At 38.9% G+C, this 27,809-nt stretch overlaps 1 protein-coding gene across 17 annotated transcripts in view; it reads left to right on the forward strand.

The window, feature by feature from the left end:
* The window catches only part of Trip12 (thyroid hormone receptor interactor 12), a 159,637-nt gene that overhangs the window by 80,110 nt on the left and 51,718 nt on the right, over positions 1 to 27,809 (forward strand). For 8 of the 17 annotated variants that reach the window (XM_045147308.1, XM_045147307.1, XM_045147305.1 and 5 more), the window contains 10 exons: positions 3 to 98; positions 13,059 to 13,207; positions 18,645 to 18,680; positions 18,763 to 18,858; positions 21,086 to 21,178; positions 21,422 to 21,583; positions 23,450 to 23,518; positions 23,601 to 23,766; positions 27,100 to 27,217; positions 27,327 to 27,486. In XM_045147308.1, the coding sequence (XP_045003243.1) occupies positions 3 to 98; positions 13,059 to 13,207; positions 18,645 to 18,680; positions 18,763 to 18,858; positions 21,086 to 21,178; positions 21,422 to 21,583; positions 23,450 to 23,518; positions 23,601 to 23,766; positions 27,100 to 27,217; positions 27,327 to 27,486 (1,145 nt within the window). The remainder of the gene's footprint in view (positions 1 to 2; positions 99 to 13,058; positions 13,208 to 18,644; positions 18,681 to 18,762; positions 18,859 to 21,085; positions 21,179 to 21,421; positions 21,584 to 23,449; positions 23,519 to 23,600; positions 23,767 to 27,099; positions 27,218 to 27,326; positions 27,487 to 27,809) is intronic. The other 9 variants (XM_045147309.1, XM_045147311.1, XM_045147313.1 and 6 more) reach the window with 2 other exon arrangements.

Here is a 27,809-nt window from a genome sequence, read left to right on the forward strand (position 1 = left end):
AGCTCTGTTAGAGGCCAGGGGTCTTCCTCCTCACCTGTTTGGTCCTCTTGGTCCTCGGATGTCACAACTTTTCCATAGAACAATTGGAAGCGGAGCTAGTAAGTGAATACTTTTAAATTTTTCCTCCCTTAAAAGCCCTTAATAATTAACTGTTTCAATAAATATTAGGGAGTTTTTATAAATTTTTAGTTTTTTTTTTTTTAAGAATAGGACTTGTGTATATTCTTGCCTTAAGAACATCTATTAGATTTTCTTCTGTATTTGAATTTTTAAAATTATCTTTGTGTCTGTATGGTGTGTGTGTGTGTGCACGCGCGTGCAGACATGCACGTGTGTGTTTTGTGCACACAAGTAAGGTTATAGAAGACTACTTTGAGAGTTTGGTCTCTGCCTTCCATTTTATTTGAGGCATAGCTGCTTTGTTCACTGCTGTGAACACCAGACTGCCTGGCCCATGAGCTTCTGGGATATCCTATCTCATCTCTTAACTACTATAGGAAGGCTGGAATTACAGTCACACTTTGTTTCTTTTTTATTTTATTTTATGTTGACAGCTTCCATAATTATTAAACCATGATAATTCCCTCTCCCCTATTTTCCCCTTTGCAACTCTACTCTCCATCATATCCCCTCCCCCTCTCAATCATGCTCTCTCCTAGTTTGATGTCATCATCTCTTCTTCCTATTATGATGTTCTTATGTAGGTCCACTTTATTTTTTTATGTGGGTTCTAGGGATCCAAACTCAGATTCTCATGCTGTTACAGCCATCCACCAACCCTGTATCATTTCTTAATTTTTAAAAATTCTTTCCTCCCTTCCTTCCTTCCTTCTATTTATTTATTTATTTATTTATTTGAGAGACGGGCCAGACAGAAAGAGAGAGGAGAGAAGCCACTGCAAATGAATTCGAGCACGCATGTGCCACCTTCTAAATCTGGCTTTACATTGGATTGGAGAATTGAACCTGGGTCCTTAGGCTTTCCAGGCCAGCACCTTAACCGCTTAGCCGTCTCCCCAGCCCATGTATCTTTATTTTTGAATAGTGAATTGGAGTCATTAAAAAGTATCTAGATTTGAGCTGGGCGTGGTGGCACACACCTTTAAGCCTAGCACTTGGGAAGCAGAGGTAGGAAGATAGGCATGAGTTTGAGGCCACCCTGAGACCAAATAGTGAATTCCAAGTCAGCCTGAGCTAGAGCTAGAGCAAGACTTTGCCTTGAAAAACCAAAAAAAAAAAAAAAAAAAAAAAAAAAAAATCTAGATTTTATAGCAAGATTTGATTTCATTTTCTGTGAACTGTAAAATATTAAAGGATTAACATTGATAATTATATCAGACTACATGTATTTAAAAAATTTTTTGTTTATTTTTATTTGAGAGAGACAGAGAGAGAATGGGCACCCCAGGGCCTCCAGCCACTGCAAACGAACTCCAGACACGTGTGCCCCCTTGTGCATCTGGTTAACATGGGTCCTGGGGAATCGAGCCTTGAACCGGGGTCCTTAGGCTTCACAGGCAAGCGCTTAACTGCTAAGCCATCTCTCCAGCCCCAGACTACATGTTTTAATAGAATATTATATCTTATATTTATGGTACTACACAATTTAATGCATGAAACCATTTGATATATGAGCCTGGTAGAGGAGAGTTCTCAGAAGAATTACTAGTCACTAGATTTATTATTAATATATCATAACACAGGTTTTATATGTGTGTGTGTGTGTGTGTATGTGTGTGTATAGTTCTGTCATCCATATGGATGACAGAAAAGTTTTAAGTCTTGATTTATAACTGAATGTACTTTAAAATAAACTTTATGTTTTTTATTATTTGAGAGAGGGGGAGAGAATGAATGGGCGTGCCAGGGCCTTCAACCACTGCAAATGAACTCCAGAGGTGTGCACCCCATTGTGCATCTGGCTTACATGGGTCCTGGGGACTTGATCTGAGGTCCTTTGGCTTTGTAGGCAAATATCTTAACCACTAAGCCATCCCTCCAGCCCTATAACTGAACATACTTTTTGTATAATTATAAATCCAGTTAAATTCCTTACAATTTACATTTAAGCTTTTTTTGGGGGGTGGGTGTTAGAGGTAGGTAGGGTCTCACTTTAGCTCAGGCTGACCTGGAATTCTATATGTAGTCTCATGGTGGCCTCAAATGCACAGTGATCCTCCTTTCTCTGCCTCCTGAGTGCTGGGATTAAAGGCGTGCACCACCACGCCCTGCAATTTAAGCATTTTTTTAAAAAAATTTTTATTAACATTTTCCATGATTATAAAATATATCCCATGGTAATTCCCTCCCTCCCCACCCCCACACTTTCCCATTTGAAATTCCATTCTCCATCATATTAAGCATTTTTTAATAAAACTTCATATATGGTCTTGCTTCAAGATTTCTGAATCATTTCTGTAGTTTGTTTGCTGACCATGCTAATATGTAATTGTATATAAATTGCTATAAAATATTTCAAGGATTGGAGAGGTGGCTTAGCAGTTAAGGCAGTTGCCTGCAAAGACTTAAGGACTCAGGTTCGATTCCCCATCACCCACATAAGCCAGATGCACAGGGTAGCACATGTGTCTGGAGTTTGTTTGCAGTTACTAGAGGCCCTGGCATGCCTCTTCATTTTAAGAATTTTTAAAAAAATTTTTAATGCAAGGTAGTGTGTGTAGCTGTGCTTTATTTATGTGAATGAAGCCTTTTCCACATTCTTACCTTAATTAGCAAGCACATTTAAGAACCAGCTGATATTTTTGTTACCTGTTTTGCTTTTACTGTCCTGATAAAGCACAGTTCTCCTGAACGTCTGTCACTTTTCCTCCCTCATATTTATTAATTCATGTTTAGTGTTAACAGATAACCTCATATTTGTTAATTCATGTTTAGTATTAACAGATATCATGAAATTAAACTGTACACAGGAAATAATGTAGAAGATAGAGCCATTCTTTGTGCACATAAAATGTCTCGTATTTAGGTTGATATCACCCTTGTCCCTTCTTTCTATTTTGCTTATAACTATTGCTTTTTAACTGTGCAGATAGCATATGCTTTTACCTGTAGACCTTTCATCATGTAGCTCCTTATAGCACTCCATACACAGCCAGGTTACTGTTAACACAAGTATTCCTTGGTAACAAATAATTGGCATCATATTTCCATTGTTTAAACTACTAGATTTCAGGTAAACTGGTAGTTTACTCCAATGGAGTTTGTTTGTTTTTCCTGAACCCATTGAGAAGACTACTCAAAAAAAGTGGCAGGTAGTGTGTTCTTCAGTTAAGAATTGTGAAATGTCAGCAGGCTGTGGTGGTACACTTCTTTGATCCCAGCACTTGGGTGGCAGAGATCGGAGTATCGTCACGAGTTCGAGGCCACCCTGAGAATACAGAGTAAATTCACTCTAGCCTGGACTAGAGTGAAACCCTACCTTGAAAACCAAAACAACCAAAAAAAAGAAGAAAAAGAATTGCAAAACATCTGATTATCTCTTAATCTGCTGTTATAACTCAATGTCAAGGTAATGAAACTTACAAAAAAAAAAAATGGTAGCTACTTGGACTGGGTAGTTGTCTTTGGTTTAAAAGTGCTTGCTTGCAAAGCTTGTTGCTTCAGTTCAATCCCCAGTAAAGCCAGTTGCACAAAGTGGCATTTTTATCTGGAGTTTATTTGCAACAGGAAGCGACCTGGTGTGCGCGCATGCACACATGCACACACACACTCTCTCTCTCTCTCTCTCTCTCTCTCTCTCCCCCCCCCTCTCTCTTTCTCTTTCTCTCTCACTCTTCTTCCCTTTTACTTGTTCCCCCTTGTAAATAAATAATGAAAATGGTAGCACTTTTGGTCTAATAATTACTCTTAAGAAATAATTTAGTAAAGAGCCGGGCGTGGTGGCTCATGCCTTTAATCCCAGCACTTGGGAGGCAGAGGTGGGGGGATTGCTGTGAGTTGGAGGCCACCCTGAGACTCCATAGTGAATTCCAGGTCAGCCTGGGCTAGAGTAAGATGCTGCCTCAAAAAACCAAAAAAAAAAAAAAAAAAAAAAAAGAAAGAATTTAGTAGAAATATATAAAAACTATCTTTTCCTTCTATTTGATTACTTAGGAGAATTAGTTAACAAAGGAAAAATATTTTCCCATTTATTTGTCAGATATTCAAAAATAGTGGTTTTAGGCTGGGTGTGGTGATGCACCCCTTTAATCCCAGCACTCAGGAGGCAGAGGTAGAAGGATTGCCATGAGTTCGAGGCCACCCTGAGACTACATAGTGAATTCCAGGTCAGCCTGGGCTAGAATGAGACCCTACCTCGAAAAACCAAAAATAAATAATTTTAAAAAATAGTGATTTTAACATCTTTTGAAGGTGCTAAGTTTTGTTTTTGTTTGGATTGATGTGTGTGTGTGTGTGTGTGTGTGTGTGTGTGTGTAAGACATTTTAGTAATTTTCTTTGATACTTACATTATCTCATCATTGGAGGAAGCTGAGATCTATTTCAGGATATTCTCAATATTTTTCCCCTTCTCCCCTCCCCTCCCCCCTGTTCTCCTCTCCTCTCCCCTGTTCTCCCCTCCGCTCCCCTCCCCTGTTCCCCCTCCCCTCCTCTCCCCAGGTATGGTTAATTAACGCAGTAGACCATGATAGTCTGAAACTATGTACCTCATGCTGGCCTTGTGACATTTCTCCTCAGTCTCCTGGTTGCTGGATTTGCAGGTGTGACTACCATGACTGGCTTTCTTTTTGTCATTATTTTGCTAGCTTTTGTTTTGGTTTTTGATGTAGTGTCTCACTGTACCCCAGGCTGACCTGGAAACTCACTTTGTAGCCCTAGATTAGCTTTGAACTCACATCAGTCCTCCTAGACCTGCCTCCCAAGTGCTGTGATTAAAGGTGTGTGTCACTATACTTGGCACTTTGGTAGTTTTTTATAATCCCTTGCTTTTAGCATAGCAGGATATGCCAAGTTCAAATGTCTGATATTTTTATTTTATCACAAACCCTGGATTTCTTTTATATGTGAATACAGGGTTGTTGTATTAAACAGTACATGAATACAAAATGCAAAATTTTGTAAATCCTGCTTTAGAGATTAGTCTGTTTTACATTTCTACCATTTATGTATAACAACAGTATGGTTGTCATACTTTAAGGTTTTTTTATTTTTTATTTTTTTGAGGTAGGGTCTTGCTGTAGCCCCAGATGACCTGGAATTTACTACATAGTGTTAGGCTGGCCTTGAACACACGGTGACCCTCCTACCCCTGCCTCCTGTGTGCTGAGATTAAAGGCCATACTTTACAAATGCAACATGCCTACTTGTGGTTTGAGATTGATTATGTATTCTTTTTATGTTTATTTATTTATTGGTTGATTTGAGAGAATGGGTGGATAAATAAATTAAGGGAATAGGTATGCCATGGTCTGTTGACATTGCAAATGAACTTCAGATCCATATACCACTTTGTGTGTCTGACTTTGCTATGGTTCTTGAGTACTCCAACCTGGGCTACCAGGCTTTGTAAGTAAGTGCCTTTAACTTTTGAGCCATCTCCTCTGTCCTGATTATATATTGCCCCCTTCTCCCCTACCTCACCAAGGATGTCTCATTCTAGCCCAGGCTGACCTGGAACTCACCATAAGCCCAGGCTGGCCTCAAACTCATGGCAATCCTTCCTCAGCTTTCTGAGTGCTGGGACTAAAGGCATGTATATTACCTTGCCTGACTATGATTATGTCTTCTTTATCATTTACTTTTTCTTCTATTAACTTGTCATTTATCCTTACATATTTCTATTAGTGGTATAAGAGGTTATATTGGTTTGAACATACCCCATATACTCAGATATTTTCAATTAATATTAAGCTTCTTAAGTTTCTAGTAGGCAGAGTTGTGCTTGAAGGTATGTCATTTGGGGATGAATCTTAAAGTCAAGCCCTATTAGGTATACAGAGACAGACATTTTTTGAGCTCTGGATGTTTGTGTTTGTGGGTGTAGCTTTTCTCTCTGAGCAATGGATGTATGAAGTGAGACAGCTTCTTCTGTCATGATGGACCTCCCCCTGGAATCTAAACTTGAAATAAACCCTTTCTTCCCATCAGCTGCTTTGGGTCGGGTGATTGTGCATCCACAAGATGGGAACTTCTGTAAGCTTACTGCTGTCCTTTAAAAGTGATGGGTGTTTCTTTTTCTCTCCCTTTCCCACTCTCTCAAGATTTGTTTTGTTAAATACTGCTATATTTTAGTTTGACCACGTTGAGTTTGAGGTGACATTTTCCTTGACATTGGTTTGGCTTCATGACCTTTGAATCTGAAAGATGGTATCTGTCATAAACCTTTGAAATTCTTATTTCTTTAAATATTGTCCCTACTCTCCTTCTTGGAATATCAAGATTAAATATGCTTAGCTTTAGACTATAATCACCTGTCTGGAAGAACCTTTTCTCTCTTTTCAGCTAAGAAACTCACCATGAGTTCAAGGTCACCCTGAGACTACATAGTGAATTCCAGGTCAACCTGGGCTAGAGTGATATCCTACCTTGACAAAACAAAAAAGAAACTTCCTATTGACCAGTTTTCAAATGCACTAATTTTTCCCCTCCTCCTCCTTCCCTCTCCTCTTCCTCCTTCCTTCCCCTCCCCCTCCTTCCTCTCCCCCCTCCTTCCCCTCCCCCCTCCCATCTTCTCTCTTTTTATTTTAGGTGTTTATTTTTGGTTTATCAAGGTAGGTCCTTATTCTGCCCAGGCTGACCTGGGATTCACTGTGTAGTTCTAGGCTGACCTCAAACTCACAGTGATCCTCCAACCTCTGCCTACCTGGTGCTGGTATTAAAGGCTTATGCCACCATGCCTGACTTTTTTTCCCCCTTTTCAAAATTTTTTTTTCAATTTTTTTAATTTACTTCCATGATTTTATTTATATATACATACACACACACACACACACACACACACACACAAGCCCATGGTAATGCCCTCCCTACCCCCACTTTCCCCTTTTAAACTCCAATCTCCATCATATCTCCTCCCCCTCTCAATCAGTCTCTCTTTTTTTTGATACCATGATCTTTTCCTCCTATTATGATGGTCTTGTGTAGGTAGTGTCAGGCACTGTGAGGTCATGGATATATAGGCCATTTTGTGTCTGGGGGAGCACGTCTGACTTTTTTTTTTCTTAACTTGTAAAATATTTATTAGCAAGCAGGGAGATACACAGAGAGAATGGGTATACCAGGGCCTCTGGCCACTGAAATGAACTCCAGATGTATGTGTCACTCTGTGCATCTGGCTTTGAATGGGCATCTGGAAATCAAACCCAGATCATTAGGTTTTGCAGGCATATGCCTCAACCGCTGAGCTTTTTCTCATTTCCAGTCTTTTATTAATTTCTCCATTAGTGAGTTAATTTTAGAAATTGGGATTTTCAGTTCTAGATAATTCTGTGATCTAGAATCTACTTTTTGGTTAATTTTGTAGTTATAACTATCCCTTGTTTGACTTAAACTCCTATTTTTCACCTTTCATATTCATTTTGATTTTTTTTTTTTTTTTTGAGCGGGTAGCTGTGTTCAGACTTCAGTGTAGGGTCTTTGTGTATCATAGGCAAATGCTCTTCTCCTGAGCCATATCCCCAGCCCATTACATGTATTCTGTGTATTTTCCAGTTATCTACTCCTTGTCTTTTAATTCTAGAAGTACTGGTCTGCTTTTATTATTTTTCTCCATCTTCATTCCCGATCCCATATTTCCAGCTCTTTGTAATTATTTATTTATTATTATTGTTATTTTGGTTTTTCGAGGTAGGGTCTCACACTAGTCCAGGCTGACCTGGAATTCACTCTTTCGTCTCAGGGTGGCCTTGAACTCACAGCGATCCTCCTACCTCTGCCTCCCTAGTGCTGGGATTAAAGGCATGCGCCACCACGCCCAGCTGTAATTATTTATGTATCACAAACAAATTATTTAAAAGAACTGGTATATCTTTTGCCAGTGATGCTGGCTATCTTTGTCTTTATTATTAGTAATAAAATATCAGTAATAGGTTGCTTCCCTCTATTGAGACCTTGACCTTGTTTTGTTTACAATTTGGTTGTGATGACTTATTTCACCTTTGGTTCATCCCTATTGCCCTGTGTGATCCAACTTGGGGTTTTAATTGATAACCTTACATGGGTCAGGCTCCTCAGACTTGAATGTAACATAGTTTAAAGATGTGAAAGTTGTCTTGGGGACATTGGGTTCTTGGCCATAGAGGTAGGCTCTTCTCTTAATCTGAGACTAACTCTTGAAGATTTTATTCTTTGTATCAAAATAATTTATATAGTCCCTAGCCTTTTTTTTTTTTTTTACAGTTATAGAACTCAGCACATGTTTGGGGGGGGGCATGTCAATTTATCATGTTAGCCACAATCTAGTGTCCTGCTTGTTTATTTTTTTAAAGATTCATTTTTATTTATTAGAGACAGAGGATTTGGAGGGAGAGAGAGGGAGGGAGAGAATGGGCACGCCAGGGCCTGTAGCCATTGCAAATTGACTCCAGACGTGTGCATCTGGCTCACGTGGGACCTGGAGAATTGAACCTGGATCCTTAGGCTTCGCAGGCAAGTGCCTTAACTGCTAAACCATCTCTCCAGCCCCTCCTGTTTCTTTTAACATAGTCTGTGAGCTAACGGTAGTTTGTAACTTTATGTGACTGACAAAAAGTAAAAGTACTCTATAATGTATCTATTAAGTTTCATGTCACATTTCAGTGTCCATAAAATGTTATTAGATCATAGCCACCTTCATTTTGTTACATATATCTATGTTTACCTCTGACCTGTAGTACCAGATATGGGTAGCTACAATAGGGGCCACAAAACCCGAACTGTCTGGCTCTTGACATAAAGTGCTGGTCTACCAGCTCCAATTGAACATGGTTGTTTCTGTGGGGTTACTTGTTGATGTCCTTACATGGAAACTATAGTGTCAGAACTAAGAATGGTTTTTATTTAGGATCCTTAATGAGAATTAAAGTAATGGCCACCTCTCTCTGTACTCACAGTCCTTGCAATTTCAGTGCTTGATTGAGTGCATTCATTTAGTGTTGATCCTAGCAAAAGTTATTCCACTTTTACTTCAGGATGCCCTTGGCAAATCAGATTAATTAACAGAACTGGGTCTAATTCCTGACTTACGATTTTAGTCTTTGTGACAAAATGAGGTCAACCTTTTTCATAGTCTTCATTTTAAATCACACACTGAAGTTAAAAAGTATAGTGGCTAGATAATATCTTTTAATAATATTGATACAAAGATGGTTTCCCACAGTGATGTCCCTTTTTTCACTTTTTGTGCTCTAGAATATAAGTTTATATCTTACCAAGAAAATTTTGTGCCCTAATAATCAATGGGCAGGTAGTTCTTTTGTTTTGATTTCTAGTACAATTTGAAAATAACAACATGTTTAACCTACATAGGCAAAAGTACTTTGAGTTTCTTCATTTATTTATGAGTGAGGGAGCAAGAGAATGGGCACTCTGGGGCCTCTAGACAGTGCCAACAAGCTCTATAAGCACATACCACTGTGTGCATCTGCCTTACATGAGTGCTGGGGAATCAAACCTGAGTCCATACACTTTATTTGCAAGCTTTTTTTTTTTTTTTTTTCCCCTTGGATTTTTCGAGGTGGGGTCTCACTCTAGCCCAGGCTGACCTGGAGTTCACTATGGAGTCTCAGGATGGCCTCGAACTCACGGCGATCCTCCTACCTCTACCTCCCGAGTGCTGGGATTAAAGGCGTGTGCCACCACACTCGGCTCGCTGGCAAGAATTTTCATTGCCAGGCCATTTCTCCAGCCCAACTTTCTGTTTTTAAAAATATTTTATGTATTTACTTAATTTTTGGGGGTGGAGGGGGGGAGAGAGAGGGAGGTCGGGAGGGATGGGGTGGGGATGAATGGGCATGCCAGGGCATCCAGCCAGTGCAGACAAACTTCAGATGCATGTGCTGACTTGTGCATCTGGTTTACATGAGTACTAGGGAATTGAACCTTGATTCTTAGGCTTTGCAGGCAAGCGCCTTAACCACTTAGCATCTCTCCAGCCCCCCTTTTACTTAGTTACTTATTATGAAAGAGAGAGAATGGGCTTGCTAGGGCCTTTAGGCGCTTGAACTCCAGATGCATGCGCCCACCTCCTTGTGTGCATGTGTTACATTGCATGCTTATGTCACTGCATCTGGCTTACAAGGGCCCTGGAGATTCAAACGTGAGTTCATAAGCTTTATAGGCAAGTTCCTTAACCACTATGCCATTTCTCCAGCTTTGCATTCCCCCTTTAAAAAATATTTCATTCATTTATTTGAGTCAGGGGTAGAAGTAGGTAAAGATTTGGCATGGCAGTGGAAACAAACTCCAGACACATGTGCCATTTTGTGCATCTGCCTTTACATGGGTACTGGGGAATTGAACCCAGGCAGTCGAGTTTGCAAAGAAGCACCTTTTATCTGCTGAGCCATCTCTCCAGCCAGGTACAGGCTTTCTTAATGTTTTCAGGTTGTCAAACACTCTCTTTAGGAACATCCTAAAAGTTTTTTTTTTTCTTTTTTTAAAATTTTTATTAGCATTTTCCATGATAATAAAAAAAAATCCTATGTTAATTCCCTCCCCCCCTTCTCTTTTGAAAGTTTTGATTTTGATCTCACTAAAGGGATTCATGAATTTAGGATATATCAGTGCCAGTGTAAGATACTCAATTGCATGGCACATATGTTAGTATTTCTCCCTTTAGGTGATTATGCTATTAAGATTAACTTGGTATGAAATTTTTCTTTCCAGTAAAATGAAATCACAGCACCAACTATTTAAAATAATTATTTATTTATTTGAGAGAGAGAGGAAGAGAGAGAATATGAATTTGGGCACTCTAGGGCATCTAGCCACTACAAATGAACTAGAGATTCATGCGCCCCCTTATGCATCTGGCTTTATGTGACTACTGAGGAATCCAACCTGGAGTTCGGCAAATGCCTTAACTGATATACTAAGCCATCTCTCCAGCCCCTAGACTTTATATTTGAATGTTTAATTCATCTTAACGACAACTGAGCCTTAATGTTCTCCAGATGTTGGGTTATGGAATTGGATCTCAAAGGTGTAATTGCTCCAACAGCCAGCATATGTCTGCACTTGAAATCAGAGGAGGAAAAAAAGGCAATTTTTGTTTACTTCACTCTTTCTACTGTCATTTGTTGGGTGCATTATTCTGGTTGTCTTTATTTCTTTTCTCTGTTACTTGGATTACATTTACTGTGGTGCATATATTTAAAAAAACACAATATTTCTTTTGACATCTAAGTATCATTTTTAGGTATGATTTAAAAGAGTTTTAATTGGCATACTCAGTATTAGATTTCATTATGACTTTTTTTTTTTTTTTTTTGAGGTAGGGTTTTTCACTGTAGCCCAGGATGACCTGGAATTCACTATGTCATCTTAGGGTGGCCTCGAACTCATGGAAATCCTCCTACCCATGGCTCCCGAATGACACTGTACCTGGCTTCATTATGGCATTTTCAAATAAAATTTGTTTTTAATTCTCCAACTCCCCTCTTTCCGATCTGCCTGCTGCTATACCCATGTCATTTACCTTCCCCTCCACCCCCTTTTTGCATTCTTGTCTTATCATCCTACTTTCTTTAACACCTCTTTTTCCCCTCTCATGATTTCCTTCCTGGAGATTTTTGGTTTTTCAAGGTAGGCTCGCAGTAGCCCAGGCTGACCTGGCTATTACTATGCAGTCTCAGGGTGCCCTCGAATTCTTAACAATTCACCTACTTTTACCTCCCAAGTGCTGGGATTAAAGGTGTATGCCACCATGCCCAGCTATCCTTTTTTTAAATCTTTAAAAAAATTTTTTTGTTTATTTATTTTATTTGAGAGCAACAGACAGAGAGAGAATGGGTGTGCTAGGGCTTCCAGCCACTGCAAACAAACTCCAGACACGTGTGCCCCCTTGTGCATCTGGTTAACATGGGTCCTGGGGAATCGAGCCTTGAACCGGGGTCCTTAGGCTTCACAGGCAAGCGCTTAACTGCTAAGCCATCTCTCCAGCCCCCAGCTATCCTTTTACAGTTTATGTGTGTACTCATCTACATACATATTAAAGTTCTAAGCTAGAACTCTTATATGAGAGAAAATATCTAAGTTTTGAAGTTTTGAGACTGGGTTACCTCCTTGCATTTACCTGAAAATTTCATTACTGCTAAATAAAATTCATTGTTTGTATAAAAGGAGCTATGTTAAAGATATCAGTTTCTTAGAGTCTATGGTTTTTCTTTTTTCCCCCCACTTCATTTTTTCAAATATTTATTTATTTGAGACAGAGATAGATAAAGAAATAGGCTGTGGGGGGGAGGAGAATGGGTGCACCAGGGCCTCTCTAGCCCTGTAAACGAACTCCAGATGCAGGTGCCCCCTTGTGCTTGTGTGGGTCCTGGGGAATTGAACTGAGGTTCTTTGGCTTTGCAGGCAGGTACCTTAACCACTAAGCCATCTCTCCATCCCCTAGTCTGTGGTTTTTCATTTTATTTTTGTAAGTACTAATTTCCTTCAATTAATAGAGAAATACAGAAACAACTAAGATCATGTTAAAGCTGACCAAATCTATTTAATTTAATTCTACTTTGAATATGTCAGTAGCATTTATTTTTTTAAATTTAATTAATTAATTTATTTATTTGAGAGAGGGAAAGAGGAAGGCACACACAGAGGGAGAAGGAAAGATTGTGAATGGGTGCACCAGGACCTCCAGTCACTGCAGACAAACTCCAGATGCATGTACCATCTTTTGCATTTGGCTTAAGTGGGTCCTGGAAAAATGAACCTGGGTCCTTTGGCTTTGCAGGCAAACGCCTTACCCACTAAGCCATTTCTCCAGCCCCTCAGTAGCATTTCTTGACCCTACTGTAGACTAATGTTTTAATTGAAATCCAAAGAGCCACACTTTATATTGAACAATATTTCTTAGAAACTATTTAAATAAAGTATTCATTGTCTTCTTTTTTCCCCGAAGGTTCCAAAGCCCAACAGCTTTTGCAAGGACTGCAGGCTAATGATGAGAGTCAGCAGCTTCAGGCAGTGATTGAAATGTGTCAGCTATTGGTCATGGGGAACGAGGAGACGCTGGGAGGATTTCCTGTCAAGAGTGTTGTTCCAGCTTTGGTAAGCATACAGTTTTTGTTTTACCTCAGCTGTCATTTGAAGACTGTGGAATGTATGATTACTGTCGTCATGTATTTTGAGACAGGATAGAAGTAAGGAAGAAGTATATGGCTTATTTCTTGCTTTCAGGTACTATTAATAATTGCTAATAATCAGTTAGTAAATGTCTTTCTCTTTTTTTTTCTTTTTCCTATGTTGCTTGGATTCAAGAGGGTTTTATAGCAAGCAAGCATTGTTTGCTTGAGCTATATCCTCTGCTTTAGTGTATATATATATAAATATATGTATGTGTGTGATTTTGTGTGTGTGTGTGTGTGTATTTATTTATTTATTTTTTTGATCTGGTTCTTCAGTAGTAACAAGAAGCTTACTGTATGGCTTTGTGATCAAAGATTTGGTAGTTTGAGTGTGCATGGGAAGAGTGGTCTAGCCAGCTTACTGTATTTCTAGTTTTAAGGAAAACAAACAATTTTAATGCCTTTTTCTTTTTTTGTTTTTATTTATTTATTTACTTATTTATTTGAGAGTGACAGAGAGAGAGAGGAGGAGGCGTTGGGGGGGGGGAGAATGGGCACACCAGGGCCTCCAGCCAGTGCAAATGAACACCAGACACGAGTGCCCCCTTGTGCATCTGGCTAACGTGGGTCCTGGGGAATCAAACTTTGAACCGGGGTTCTTAGGCTTCATAGGCAAGCGCTTAACCACTAAGCCATCTCTCCAGCCCTTTTTAATGACTTAAACAACAAAGGCTAGAGAGATTCCTTAGTGGTTAAGGGCCCTTGGAAGGCTTGATGGCCCAGGTTTGATTCTTTAGTACTTGCATAAAGCCAGATGTGCAGAGTGATGCCTGCATTTGGAGTTCAGTTTCAGTGAAGGAGGCCCTACCTAGTGTGCCCATTTCACTCTCTTCCTCTCCCTACTCCAGTCTTGGCTTGCAAATAAAAAGTATTTTTAAAAATTATTAAAAAAATTTTAAACAGTTGTGACATAATTAACTTAAATATTTAAGCTTTAAAGTCTGTAAACTGCAGTAACAAATTACTAAGTACACATATTTATATAGTAACTTGGTAATTTTTTGAACTCAACGTAGAAGAAATTGACCATAATTTAAGATTAAAATTTAAGCCTGAGTTGATATTAACAAAACCTCCAGACAACATTGTTTTTACTATATTTTCTTAGAAATTAAGCAAATGATCTCTTTTTGCATATTCAGTCATGTTGACAGAAAGTGAAGTTATGTCTAGTGCATGAAGTTTTTCTTATTTGACCATATTATAGAAAACTGATCATTCAGACAACAGCTGAACAAAGGTCAGTGTGAGGTGATAGTCTTTATTCTGCCCATTCTTCCCTTCTAGATGGCTTGGCTCTGGCAGGGATTAATACAGGAGTACTCAGTTTCTTCCCTTTCTGACTTTCAGATACTAAAAACTAGCTCTCAGGCTCCCCCCACCATTTACTTACTCATTTATTATTTATTGGCAAAGGAGAAAGAATTGGCATGCCAGGGCCTCAGCCACTGAAATTGAATGCCTGATGCTTTGTGCTGCCTAGTGGGCACGTGTGCCCTTGCGCTTGCCTTACCTTTGTGCATCTGGCTTATGTGGGATCTGGAGAGTTGAACATGGGTCCTTAGGCTGCTAAAGCATCTTTCAAGCCCTAGTTCTCAGTTTTTTAATTTAATGTTTTTGACACAGCATCTAATATATCCCAAGCTGTCCTTGAATTCACAGTGTAGCTGCGTATGACTCTGAACATCCTATGTGCTGAGATTATAAACATTTACCACCACTCCTTCTTTATTTGGTTTTGGGAATCACACTTAGATCTTTTATTTATTTATTTAATTTTTAATTTTTATTAACATTTTCCATGATTGTAAAAAAAATCCCATGGTAATTCCCTCCCTCCCCCCCCACTTAGATCTTATATCTTAACAGTTCTATTTTAGTAGAAGAGCTACATACCACTGTCACTTTTTGAATGGTTCATGAAAGCATTGTTGACCTTCGTAGTTTGAGTTTGCCAATGTTAGAGTGCTGATTTGCGCAATAGCTGGCTTCCATAACTTGAATGGCAGTTTTAGTTTTCGGTTTGCTTTTTAAAACTCATCAAAAGAGTAAGTTTTGAGCTGGGTGTGGTGGCGCATGCCTTTAATCCCAGCACTCGGGAGGCAGACGTAGGAGGATCGCCATGAGTTCGAGGCCACCCTGAGAATCCATAGTGAATTCCAGGTCAGCCTGAGCTAGGGTGAGACCCTACCTCAAAAAAAAAAAAACCAAACAAAAAAAAAAAAAACAAAGAGCTGGGCTTTCTTTTTATGTTTACTGTTTTTTGTTTGTTTGCGAGATAAAGGAGACAGAGTGAGTATGAGCCAGTTTGGGCCTCTCGCCCACTGCTAATGAGCTCCATTTGCATGTGCCACTTTGCATCTGGCTATATGCGGGTACTGGGAAATGGACCCAGGCCATCACGCAAGTCCCCCCTCCCTTTCTTTTTTTTTTCCTTTTTCAAGGTCGGGTCTCAGTCTAGCCCAGGCTGACCTGGAATTCATTATTGTGTCTCAGGGTGGTTTCAAACTCACAGCGATCCTCCTACCTCTGCCTCCCAAGTGCTGGGATTAAAGGCGTGCGCCACTACGCCCGGCTCTTTTTTTTTTTTTTTAATTAGTTTTCTATTCTGCAAGTACAGGCAGTTTCGTACTATTATTAGGCTCATTCTTGACCTACCCCCTCCCCATTGGCCTCTCGTTGAGGTATATGTGTTGTGCATTGTGGAGTTAGCCCACAGTTATTGCTACGATAAATGTCTCTGCATATCATGACCCAACATGTGGCTCTGACATTCTTTCCGCCCCCTCTTCCGCAAAATTTCTCTGAGCCATGTTGGGTTCATTTTTGGTCTGTTTCAGTGCTGAGGTGTTGGGGGCCTCTGGAGCTCTAGCTCTCTGATTTGGTAGGTGTTGATTTTCCTCCATGCTGGTCTCCTTCCTCCTTGTGCTGGTATCCGGCCGCAAGTCCCTTTGGCTGCTGAGCCATCTCTCCAGCCCAAAGAGCTGGGCTTAACTTGTACTATAGACAATTAAAATGGAGTTTTATAATTTCAAGAAACCATTAGGGGCTGAGGAGATCACCCACTGTGCAAAGCCCTTGTTATACAAGCTTAATAACTGGAGTTCAAATTTCTAGATCCTATGTCAATATTGGGTTGTTGTGATATCCCATACTTACGAAGTGGAGACAGGATCCTTGTGGCAAGCATGCTTAAGAAACTAGCCAAATGGACAAACTCTGTGAGACACTGTCTCAATAAATAATTCAGAGCAACTGAGGGAAATACCTGACATAACTTCTGGCTGTCATTCACACACACATACCATATATTCAGTCTCACTGAATGTTTTTAAAAAAATTATTTGATTATATATGTGTAGGTGCACCATGGTCTCTTGACCCTGTGAAAGGACACCAGACACATAAGCCTGGGTTTGTCTATATGAGTGGGTGGGTTATTCCTATCCCACTGTTTTAAATTAGAATAGCTTCCATAATCATGGGTAAGAGGTTATTTACTGGAGAATGGGCAATCCTCCAGTAGCCGCACCACTCAAAAGGATATGACTTCCCTTGTAGCAGTCATCAGTTTCCACTATTTACTTTGGGAGGCACTGGTCTCATGGATGATTTCTCCCTCATCTACTATGAGATATTGACAGGCTCAGTCATATGCAAATCCCAGCTGCTGTGAGTCTGTGAGAGTGTAACAGTTATTTCCTCAAGACAGTGATATGCACAGGAGTTTACTCTGCTCCCTAATATGTGCTAATAGTTGTTAATTCAGCAAATGTCAGTGCATTGCTAGCCCTATAGATTTATTTGCAAAGTATTTGTTGGCACTAATAAATTCTCATGTTAATGGACTTGTGAAGATTAGAGCTATCTAAATGGTTTCATTCTAAGCTGAGTCATCGACTGTGATGATTATTTAGCAGTATTACCAAGTCAGAACTATAATGAATGCATCTTAAGTATAATCATATTTCACTGGTTCTTTTGAGTTTTAAGGTGGGATCAATAAAGAATGTTCTTAAGAAAGTGATCACTTTTGGCATTAAAAGGTTAAGTTTTTTTATGTTGTGTAATATAGATAATATAAAAGAAAAAGCTATGCTTTTCTTCAAAAAGGCAATGAACAATATCAACAAGGAAAGATGACATTAAAATCATTTTTTTCCTATTCATTTCATAGTATTAGAGCCAGGATTCTTACCATCACAGTTGGAATTTTCACTTTATCCCATTTAATATGTTATCTGTTATCTCTGAATCTAACTTAGCATCATTCAATACAAAACTCCATACATGATCAGAGTCTACATTTTTAGAGATCCCTTGAAGTTGACTCTGTTCCTGACCCTCTGAGCCAGTGCTAAAATTTATAGCCTTCCCAAACTGAAATAGAATTTGAAGGGTGATTCTTTTGCTGTATCAGCACATCTGGGGTGTCTCAGTGACTGTTTCACAAAGTTCTACTTCTATGTAACTTACGTGCCCTTGTTAGGAAGAAATTCCTTTATAAATATTTGTTTAACTGTTTGATGCACAGAGGGAGAATGAAAGTGAGACTGGGCGCACCAGGGCCTCTAGTCACTGCAAACGAACTCCAGATAGATATGCCACCATGTGCATCTGGCTTACGTGGGACCTGGAAAATCTAACCTGGGTTTCTTAGGCTTTACAGGCATGTGCCCTAACTGCTAAGCCATCCCTCCAGCGCCCAAACTACTTTTAGGCTTGCATATCCTGTGGGGAAGGCTTCTGTGACACACATGCAAAGGGCAGTTAGAAACCTGGCAGGAGGTGTCCACTTCAATATCTCCCTCCTCGGCCACCTCAGAAACCCGACCAGGACGTCCTCATGGAACGTCTTCACTGCTTTGTTTTGTTTTTGTCTTCTTTTTCCCTCCCTTCCCTTCCTCGTGTTCATATGAGTGTGGACATGTGTATGTCATGCTGTGCCTGTGGAGGTCAGAAACAACTACAGGTGCTGGTTCTTGCCTTCCACTTCGTTTGAAACTGGGTCTGCTGATCCACCAATATACTCTCCAAGCTTATTAGACCATGAGCTTCTGGGCAATTCCCCTGTCTCCACCTCCTGCGTTGGTATTACTGGTATCAAGCTATAGCATATGGTTTTTATTTGGGTTTGGGGGATCCAAACTCAAGTTCTCCTGCTTGCTTGGCAAGTACTTAATCCACTGAGCTATTTCCCCACCCCAGGTACATTCATTGTTTTGTTATGTGTCTGTTAGAATTTATCTTTTTGTTGTTTCTGTGTGATACAAAGAATAACATATTTGCACTTCAATTCAGGTGGAAGAAATACTTCTGTAACTTTTCTAAGATCTAATTCTTTGTTATGTTTTTAACAGATAACATTACTCCAAATGGAACATAATTTTGATATTGTAAGTATATATGATATTTGGAAAAACAGTTTAACTTTCAATTTTGAATTTTTATTGAATAAAGGTCTGTCTTGTTTTCTAGATGAACCATGCTTGCCGAGCCTTAACATACATGATGGAAGCACTTCCTCGATCATCTGCTGTTGTAGTAGATGCTATTCCTGTCTTTTTAGAAAAGGTAGTCCTGATTTGGTCCACTTTTTTTTTTTAATATTTTTCTTTATTTGAGAGAGAAATAGGGGGAGGAAGGGTGGGTGAGCCAGGGACTCTAGCTGCTGCAAACAAACTCCAGATGCATGCTCCCCCTTGTGCATTTGGCTAATGTGAGTACTAGGGAATCAAACCTGGGTCCTTTGGCTTTGCATGCAAGCCACTGAGCCATTTCTCCAGTCCTTTATAAGTACACATGAGGAAACAAGTTTTAAACTCTTGAATTCCAATTTTTGTTATGTTACTGAAGTTCGTCTTTTAGCCTAGGGTCTTTGGCTAACCTTGCTTAGCAGACTAAAAGCTTAAAGTTGATGCTAATAAATCCTTTATAAAGTCAGCCCAAGCCAGGCATGGTGATACACGCCTTTATATCCCAGCACTTGGGAGGCAGAGGTAGGAGGATTGCTATGAGTTCGAGGCCACCCTGAGAATACATAGTGAATTCCAGGTCAGCCTGAGCTAGAGTGTGACCCTACCTCACAAAAGCACAGAAACAAAAAAGTCAGTCCAGTTTTATAATTGTTTATTATAGCAATTATCAAATGAACATCATTTAGAGAACAATATAAAGCACTTTATTAAGAAATCTAGGAGCTGGTGATGTGCCTCAGTGCCCAAAGACACTTCTGGCAAAGCCTCCCCAGGTTTAATTCTCCAGCTCCCACATAAAGTCAGATGCAAAAAGTGGTGCACACATATGCAATTTAAAAAGGTGAGCTAAAGGACCTTGCTCAAGGTCATAAAATGTACCACAGAGAAAGGATTTTTTTTTTTAATTTTTATTAACATTTTCCATGATTATAAAATATATCCCATGGTAATTCCCTCCCTCCCCACCCCCACACTTTCCCATTTGAAATTCCATTCTCCATCATATTACCTCCTCATTAAAATCATTGTAATTACATATATACAATATCAACCTACTAAGTATCCTCCTCCCTTGAGAAAGGATATTTAAAAAAAATATTTATTTATATATATATATTTATTTATTTGATAGTGACAGAGAGAAAGAGGCAGACGGGGAGAGAAGAGAGAGAATGGGTGTGCCAAGGCTTCCAGCCAGTGCAAAGGAACTCCAGATGCGTGCGCCCCCTTGTGCATCTGGCTAACATGGCTCCTGGGGAACTGAGCCTTGAACCGGGGTTCTTAGGCTCCACAGGCAAGCACTTAACCGCTAAGCCATCTCTCCAGCCCTAAAAATATATTTTATTGATTGATTAATTTGAGAGAGGGTGGGAAAGAGGTAGAGAGAGAGGGAGAATGGGCGCGCCAGGGCTTTCCGCTGTTGCAAACAATCTCCAGATGCATGTGTCATCTTATGCATCTGGCTCACATGGGCCCTAGGAAATAGAACCAATGTCCTTTGGCTTTGCAGGCAAATGCTTAACCACTAAGCCATCTTCTTTAGCCTGAGAAAGGACATTTTGTTGTTTGTTTTCAAGATAAGAGTCTTGCTCTAGCCCAGGCTGACCTCGAATGCACCATGTTGTCTCAGGCTGTCCTGAAACTCATGGTGATCCTCCTACCTTTGCCTCCTCAGTGCTGGGATTAAAGACATGTGCCAGCATGCCTGGCTCGAAAGGAATTTTCTGTTGTTTTTTGAGAAAGAGGGAGAGAAAGAGAGAGAATGTTATGCCAAGGCCTCCCGCCACTGTAAACAAACTCCAGATGCATGTGCCATCTCGTGCATCTGGCTTACATGGTAATGGGGAATTGTACCTGGGTCACTAGGCTTCAGAGGCAAACATCTTAACCGCTAAACCAAGAAAGGGATTATTTAATATAGTATGTAGGTTTTTGTTTTGTTTTTGGTGTATATTTTGTGTGTGTGTGTGTGTGTGTGTGTGTGTGTGTGTGTTATGTATATATATGTATAATTGTAAACAGTGAAAACTTGGTTTATCTGATGAACATAAAATACGGTGTAAAGTTTAAACCTGATTTCAAAAGTTAAAACATGAAACAACTCATTTAAACATTTCAGTATTCCAAAATAGCAAAGTTGGGTGAATGGGCCGGTTGTATTGGCTATAGCTTATAGCTTAAGCTCAAGGATAACTTTTTTCCTTGTGAGTTTCATGTCAAGCAATGTAAATTGGTTGAAAGTGAAGGACATACTCTGTCATGCAGAAGATACAGTATGAGAAAAGAACTTAATAACTTTAGGTTACTTATTTTCATGTTCTCAGCTACAGGTCATTCAGTGCATTGATGTGGCTGAGCAGGCCTTGACTGCCTTGGAGATGTTGTCACGGAGACATAGCAAAGCCATTCTTCAAGCGGTAAGTGTTGTTACTGATGGACTGTATTTCTTGTACTATTGAATTATTTTAGTCATTGTTTGGTTTTGAGCTAAGGTCTCACTCTAGCTCCAGTCTGACCTGGAATTTAAGTACTTGTTCCTTGATTGTAATCTTTGTAAAATACAGATACACATACTATTTCCAACTAGTTTGTCTTTTTGGTTTGTTTTTATTTTGCTGATAAAGAATTTTTCTTCACTTGGACAGTTTTCTGTATTTTAGGGTGGTTTGGCAGACTGCTTGCTGTATCTAGAATTCTTCAGCATAAATGCCCAAAGAAATGCACTAGCAATTGCAGCCAATTGCTGCCAGAGTATCACACCAGATGAATTTCATTTTGTGGCAGATTCCCTCCCATTGCTTACCCAAAGGCTAACCCATCAGGTAAGTACAAACCTACTTGATGTCATCAGTCACTTTTATTATGCTTATTTTAGGTGGTGTGTTCAGTTGTTAATAGAATGTGTATAGTTAGAAATATTTGAACCTTCTTTTAAACTTATATACCATATTAGGATATTTTATATTTGTTATATATCCCCAAATAAGTAGCAAATCATGTTTGATTTATTAGTGAGAGGGAATGACAGAAAGAGGCGGGTGGGGTTGGGTCTTCTAGCCACATGGGTACTGGGGAGTTGGACCTGGATCCTTTCGTTTTGCTGGCAACACACTAAGCCATCTCTCCAGCCCCTGGTATCTTTATTTTGGCATTAAAGAATAATTTTCTCACTGTAGCAAACATTGAGGTTTTTTTGTGGTATCAGAATTTCCTTTTAGAAAGATCGTGTTCTTGAAAGACATTGAGGTAGGTAGGTGGTAATGGGGGACACTATGGGTTAAGATAAGATAAGAGAGGTAGGGACTGTTCTGAAATAGAATTGAAAAATGTCAACTGTAGCTAGTTGTCTTTGGTTGGAGAAGAGCCAGTAGTATATAGAATCTGGAAACAGTAAATGAGTCATCTCTGCTGTGATACTCTTCAAACCTAGAGACTATTTCCTGAGGTGTCCAAAAGAGTGTGAGAGTCAAAGAAAGGAGAAAGAAGTGTTTGTAGTACTGTCTTCCAGACACAAAGTGGCCATGGTGGTATTCATGACCTCATGAGTGGCTGACTCAGCCTACACAAGACCTCTGTGATTGGATGGGAAAAAGTTTACATCAAAATAGATGAGAGACAAGTTGGAAAGAAAGAAGGGATTCAGTGGATGAGGGAGGCTGTCTATATTTATGGAAGATGTTAATTTATAAAAAGTAAAAATCCAACTTTTAAAGCAGAATTTATAATGCTAGAGATGAGTTTTAGAAACCTGGCTTTAATTTTGTTTTTATAAATTATGCTGTAATCTTGGAAATAATTAGTTTTCTAAAATGTTCATGAATAAGAGATTTATATAAGATGGATAAGATAACAGATTGTTGTATCACATGTAGGAATGTTTTGCTTCTTAGATGATAAAACCATAGTACCATTCATCCCTTGCCCTTACCCCTTCCTTTTTGTTTTTGAGACAGGACCTCACAATCTAGGCTACCTATGAACTTGGGCCTTCCCACTTCTTGCCACGTTTTGGGATCACAAGCCTGGCTAATCTGTTTATTTTCAAAGGGGCTGGAAAGATTGTAAGAGCCACAGGTTGAGACAACATACCCGGAGGCACCCCCCCCCCCATTAAAGAAAAACAGACTGCTGCTTCCACAGCACATAACCCACAACCCAATGGAGAATACCTGCAACCTCACTGAGGAGGGTCCCCAGTGGAATGGGGACAGGGATGAAGGGAAAGAGGGTTTCAACATATGATGTATCCATACACAATATGTTGTTAGTTATAAATAAATTTTATCAATTATTTTAATAGTGAATATTGCAAAATTTTGATGTTGTCAATAAAGTCATCTTAGTCTGAGGAGATTGGTTTTAGGATCTACTTAGGATAAAGAATTTACAAATGTTCAAGTCTCTGTACAGTTCTGGTTCATATACTTGGGCTTAATATGTTGATGCTTTTTTTCTTTTCTATTAGTCTTTTTTGGAAAGGCCATGGACAGGAGAGGTTACTCTGTTGTGATTTTTAGTTTTGAAATCTTGGTATTGACTACTTTGCTTAATAGGCTCATTTGTGTTTACATAGCTCATATCTGTCAATTTAGGTTACCTAGAAGAATTTGGGATTAAAGGAAAGTAATTACCTTTGCTGCAAACAGTTTATTTTAATAAACTTTTGTATCTTCCTTTCTGAAACATAGGACAAAAAGTCAGTAGAAAGCACTTGTCTTTGTTTTGCACGTCTAGTGGACAACTTTCAGCATGAAGAGGTAAGCATTTCATCTTGGTAGTGTATTTCAATAAAGATTGCTAAATCACCACATAACAATTTCTTTTCTTATGTCCATAAAGAATTTACTACAGCAAGTTGCATCCAAAGATCTGCTTACAAATGTTCAACAACTATTGGTAGTGACACCTCCAATTTTAAGTTCTGGGATGTTTATAATGGTGGTTCGTATGTTTTCTCTAATGTGTTCCAACTGCCCAACGTTAGCTGTACAACTAATGAAGCAAAGTAAGTACTATTTTCTATTGTAATCTGGCAAAGTAGCTTGATTTTTACTAATAAATAAAGTCAACATAATTTAAGAATGTAGAGGAGATTACTAATGTGTTTGGATGTTGAAGTAGAAAATTCCAAGCTAGGGATGTAGTTCAGTGGATGGAAGAGGCTTACTTACCATGCATCAGACCCTTTTGTGATCCCTAGCATTACTAATCCTTTTCTCCCAAAGTTGATATGTAATCAGTTTGTACTGGACAATATATTATTATGGACCTGAATTAATTTCTGTTTTCAATTTTAATATTACATATTTTTAAAATTTACCCTAGGGCTAATGACTCCAAATCATTGACTTCGTTCATGCTATCAATAACTCTTTCTCCTTAGCTTATAGGTATTAGAATTCTCTATGCCTGCATTAGATTTTCTAGTAAGAACATTTTCTTTCCTCAAAATGTTGGAATTTATTTCCATTGTTACCATGTAAATTGCCTGCAGTGTTTACTAATTTTGTTCTAAAACCATTACCAAACTTACCTAGTTTAGGAAATAAAATTATATTGCATTACAGTAGTGGTTACCATTTCCCACTTAGGTTCAGATGGTGTAAGTTATTGTCAGAAGGTGATAAGACTTCAAAGAAAAAGGGTGTGTTTTGATTATTTGTAGTAGAATGTTTATTATATTTGTTCGGAAAACCTGTAACTGGTAAATTTCATACCCATAATTCTCAACATTGAAGATATCTTGTTAGTTTTGATATTTATTATAAAAGCAGCTTTATTTATTTATTTATTTATTTATTTATTTTTTAAATTTTATTTTTCAAGGTAGAGTCTGGCTGTAGCCCATGTTTACCTGGAATTCTCTATGTAGTTGAAGGGTAGCCTCAAACTTATGGTGATTTCCCCCCTACATCTTCCTCCTAAGTGTTAGGATTGAAGGCTCGTGCCACCATGCCTGGCTAAGCAGTTTTTGGTTTTTTTTTTAATATTTTTAAATTTTATTTATTTGTTAGAGACAGAGAAAGGGGTGGAGGGGAGAGAGAGTGGGCACGCCAGGGCCTCTAGCCACTGTGAGCAAACTCCAGACGCATGCACCACCATGTGCATCTGGTTTATGTGGGACCTGGAGAATCGAACCTGGGTCCTTAGGCTTCTCAGGCATGTGTCTTAACCACTAAGCCATCTCTCCAGCCCTAAAAGCAGTTTTTAAAAATTTTTATTTATTTATTTATGAAGCAGAGAGACACAGAATGGGCATGCCAGGGCCTCCAGCTATTGCAAACATAACATACTCCAGATGTGATACATGTGCCACTTTGTGTATCTGGATACTGGGGAATAGAACCTTGTCATTAGGCTTTGCAGGCAAGTGCCTTAACCACTTACCCATTTTTTTCAGCCCCTTAAAGTAGCTTTTGTGAGAGGTCAGAAATACAGCTTTTGGTTCCACTGTTTGGGTCAGTATATTTACCAGTATTTTTGTATTTAGGAAACCTGGGTTTATGTTAAGTTGTATTTCTTGTGAATTTATGTATTGATATAGAACTTGCTACAAAATATTTGTATTACTGAGATTGAAAAGTAGTCTCAGTTCAATTTAACTTGCTCTAGTAACTTTTTTTAACTTAAGAAAAAATTTTACTAGCATTTTCCATGATTATAACAAAATATCCCATGTTAATAGTAACTCTTTTTTAAAGATCTTTATTTATGTTTATTGGGGGGGGGGTTGGGTGGCTGCACCAGGGCCTCCAGCTGTTGCAAATGAACTCCAAATACATGTGCCACCTTGTACATCTGGCTTATGTGGGTCTTAGGGAAGTGAACCTGGGTTCTTTGGCTTGGCAGGAAGCAACTTCACCACTAAGGCATTTTTCCAGGCATCTAGTAGTACTTTGAACTTGATTTGGGTTGAAATACAGGTTATCTCTAGTTACTGTGTGACACAGTATAGTATAACTCTTAACTGCCATTTTGGTAAATCATGGCCTAATTCTTTAAAATGTATATTTTCTTCAAATCATGCTTTTACTTTTTTTTTTTTTTTTTTTTTTTTTGCATAGTCCAGAAAATTTTCCCCATTTATCATACGGAAGCCACAAGATATTTTTTCATTCATCACAAAAATGTTGGCTTTTTTTCTGTTGGGATCTATTTTCTTACTGCCTTCTGATATCTTTAAAAGTGGAACAGTAGAATGCGTACCTTACCTACCTTTATTTTTGTTTTTCTGTGGTGTTGGGAATTAAACCCAAGGCCTCATATAACCTAGGCAGTACCATTGAGTTACATTCTCAGCTCATTAAAGTATTCTCATAATGTACCCCTCAGTGTATTCACATTTGTTTATAAAGTAAGCAAAACTTTACCTTTTCAAGATAGTTTTATAAATTTTAATCACTTATTGAACTTGGGGATTTTTGCATATGTATAAGATTTATATGTAGAAACACACACTCCACAACTGATGAAGACCTAGCTCTGTCTTTTAGGCTTCAGCCATTAGAGTGAACCTGTGGTGACTGGGACCTCCCCTCCACTCACAGTGTTGATTTATCTACGTGGTTATCCTGCAAGTCCTCCAGAAACTGATGTCTTCTGGGAATGGAAACTTACGTAGAAACCGTTTTAGTGATGTTTGTATCAAGGTGACATGTAAACAATTTCATATAGGGCAGGAAAGGGGTAAGCTTCAGATGCTTCTAAGGGCTACATTATATCCTGTTTGTCACGTTTTCTGTATATTTGAATGGAGGATAAGTATATAAATATATTTGAATGGCAACCTGTTCAATGTACTTTTGTACAAAGTACTGAGAGTGTTAAAGTAATAACAGATTTTGGAGGTCTCATGGGTGCTATGGAAGAAATTATTAGACAGCTAGACAGAAGGTATGCACTCAAGGGAAGTTCATATAATGAAACTTACAATCTACATAAATTCTTTTTCAGATTTTTTTTTTAAATGAGAGAGAGAGAGAGGGAAAGAGAGAGAGAGAATTGGTGTGCCAGGGTCTCTAGCCACTGCAGTCAAACTCCTGACAAGTGTTCCATCTTGTGCAAGCCTGTGCAGCCTTTTGGACTTGGGTGACTTTGTGTGTTGGGCTTACATGGGGACCTGGAGAATCAAACATAGGTCCTTAGGCCTTGCAGGCAAGCTCCTTAACTGCTAAGCCATCTCTCCAGCCCTTATTTCAGATTTTTTTAAATGTAATTTTTATATTATGATGCTTTATTTAAACTGCTTCTCATTGTTTTTCCCTTTAAGGATTGATTGCCTCATAAAGTAGGTACAATCACTACTTAAATGGGCTATTTTCTTGTGCTGGCTTTACAGACATTGCAGAAACACTTCACTTCCTCCTGTGTGGTGCCTCCAATGGAAGTTGTCAGGAGCAGATAGATCTTGTTCCACGTAGTCCTCAAGAACTCTATGAACTTACATCTTTGATTTGGTAAAAAGGGGGGAAAAAACTAATATGAGATTATTTTACTGTAGAGATGTTCCATTTACTAATGTTGAGGAAGGTACTTAGTAAATTTATTGCACTTGTGTGTTTTCAGTGAACTCATGCCGTGTTTACCGAAAGAAGGTATTTTTGCAGTTGATACCATGTTGAAGAAAGGAAATGCACAGAACACTGATGGTGCAATATGGCAGTGGCGCGATGACCGGGGCCTGTGGCATCCCTATAACAGGATTGATAGCCGGATCATTGAGGTAGTAGTTTCATCGTACCGTTTAAATATTTCTATTTTAGTGGATTGTGGGCATAGGGATGGAATGGGGAGGTGGCGGTGTGTGGTGCAATATGCTCACTTTTGAATTAACTTAAGATTTTCTTGTTTTGTCTCCTGAGATACAAGGTCCTCATATCTATTCAGGTCAGAAAACATGATGTTGTAGTCCTGCTTCTGCTGCTAACTACCTGGTTGACTTGGAGCAAGTAATAAAAGTTCTTTGTTCTAGAGTTTCCTCATTTCTGAAAGGAAACATTGGAGGAGTTAGGCTATGGTTTAAAAACATGTCTGCTTATTTCAGTCCAA

This window comes from Jaculus jaculus, chromosome 4, assembly GCF_020740685.1.
Source record: "Jaculus jaculus isolate mJacJac1 chromosome 4, mJacJac1.mat.Y.cur, whole genome shotgun sequence".
NCBI lineage: Eukaryota > Metazoa > Chordata > Mammalia > Rodentia > Dipodidae > Jaculus > Jaculus jaculus.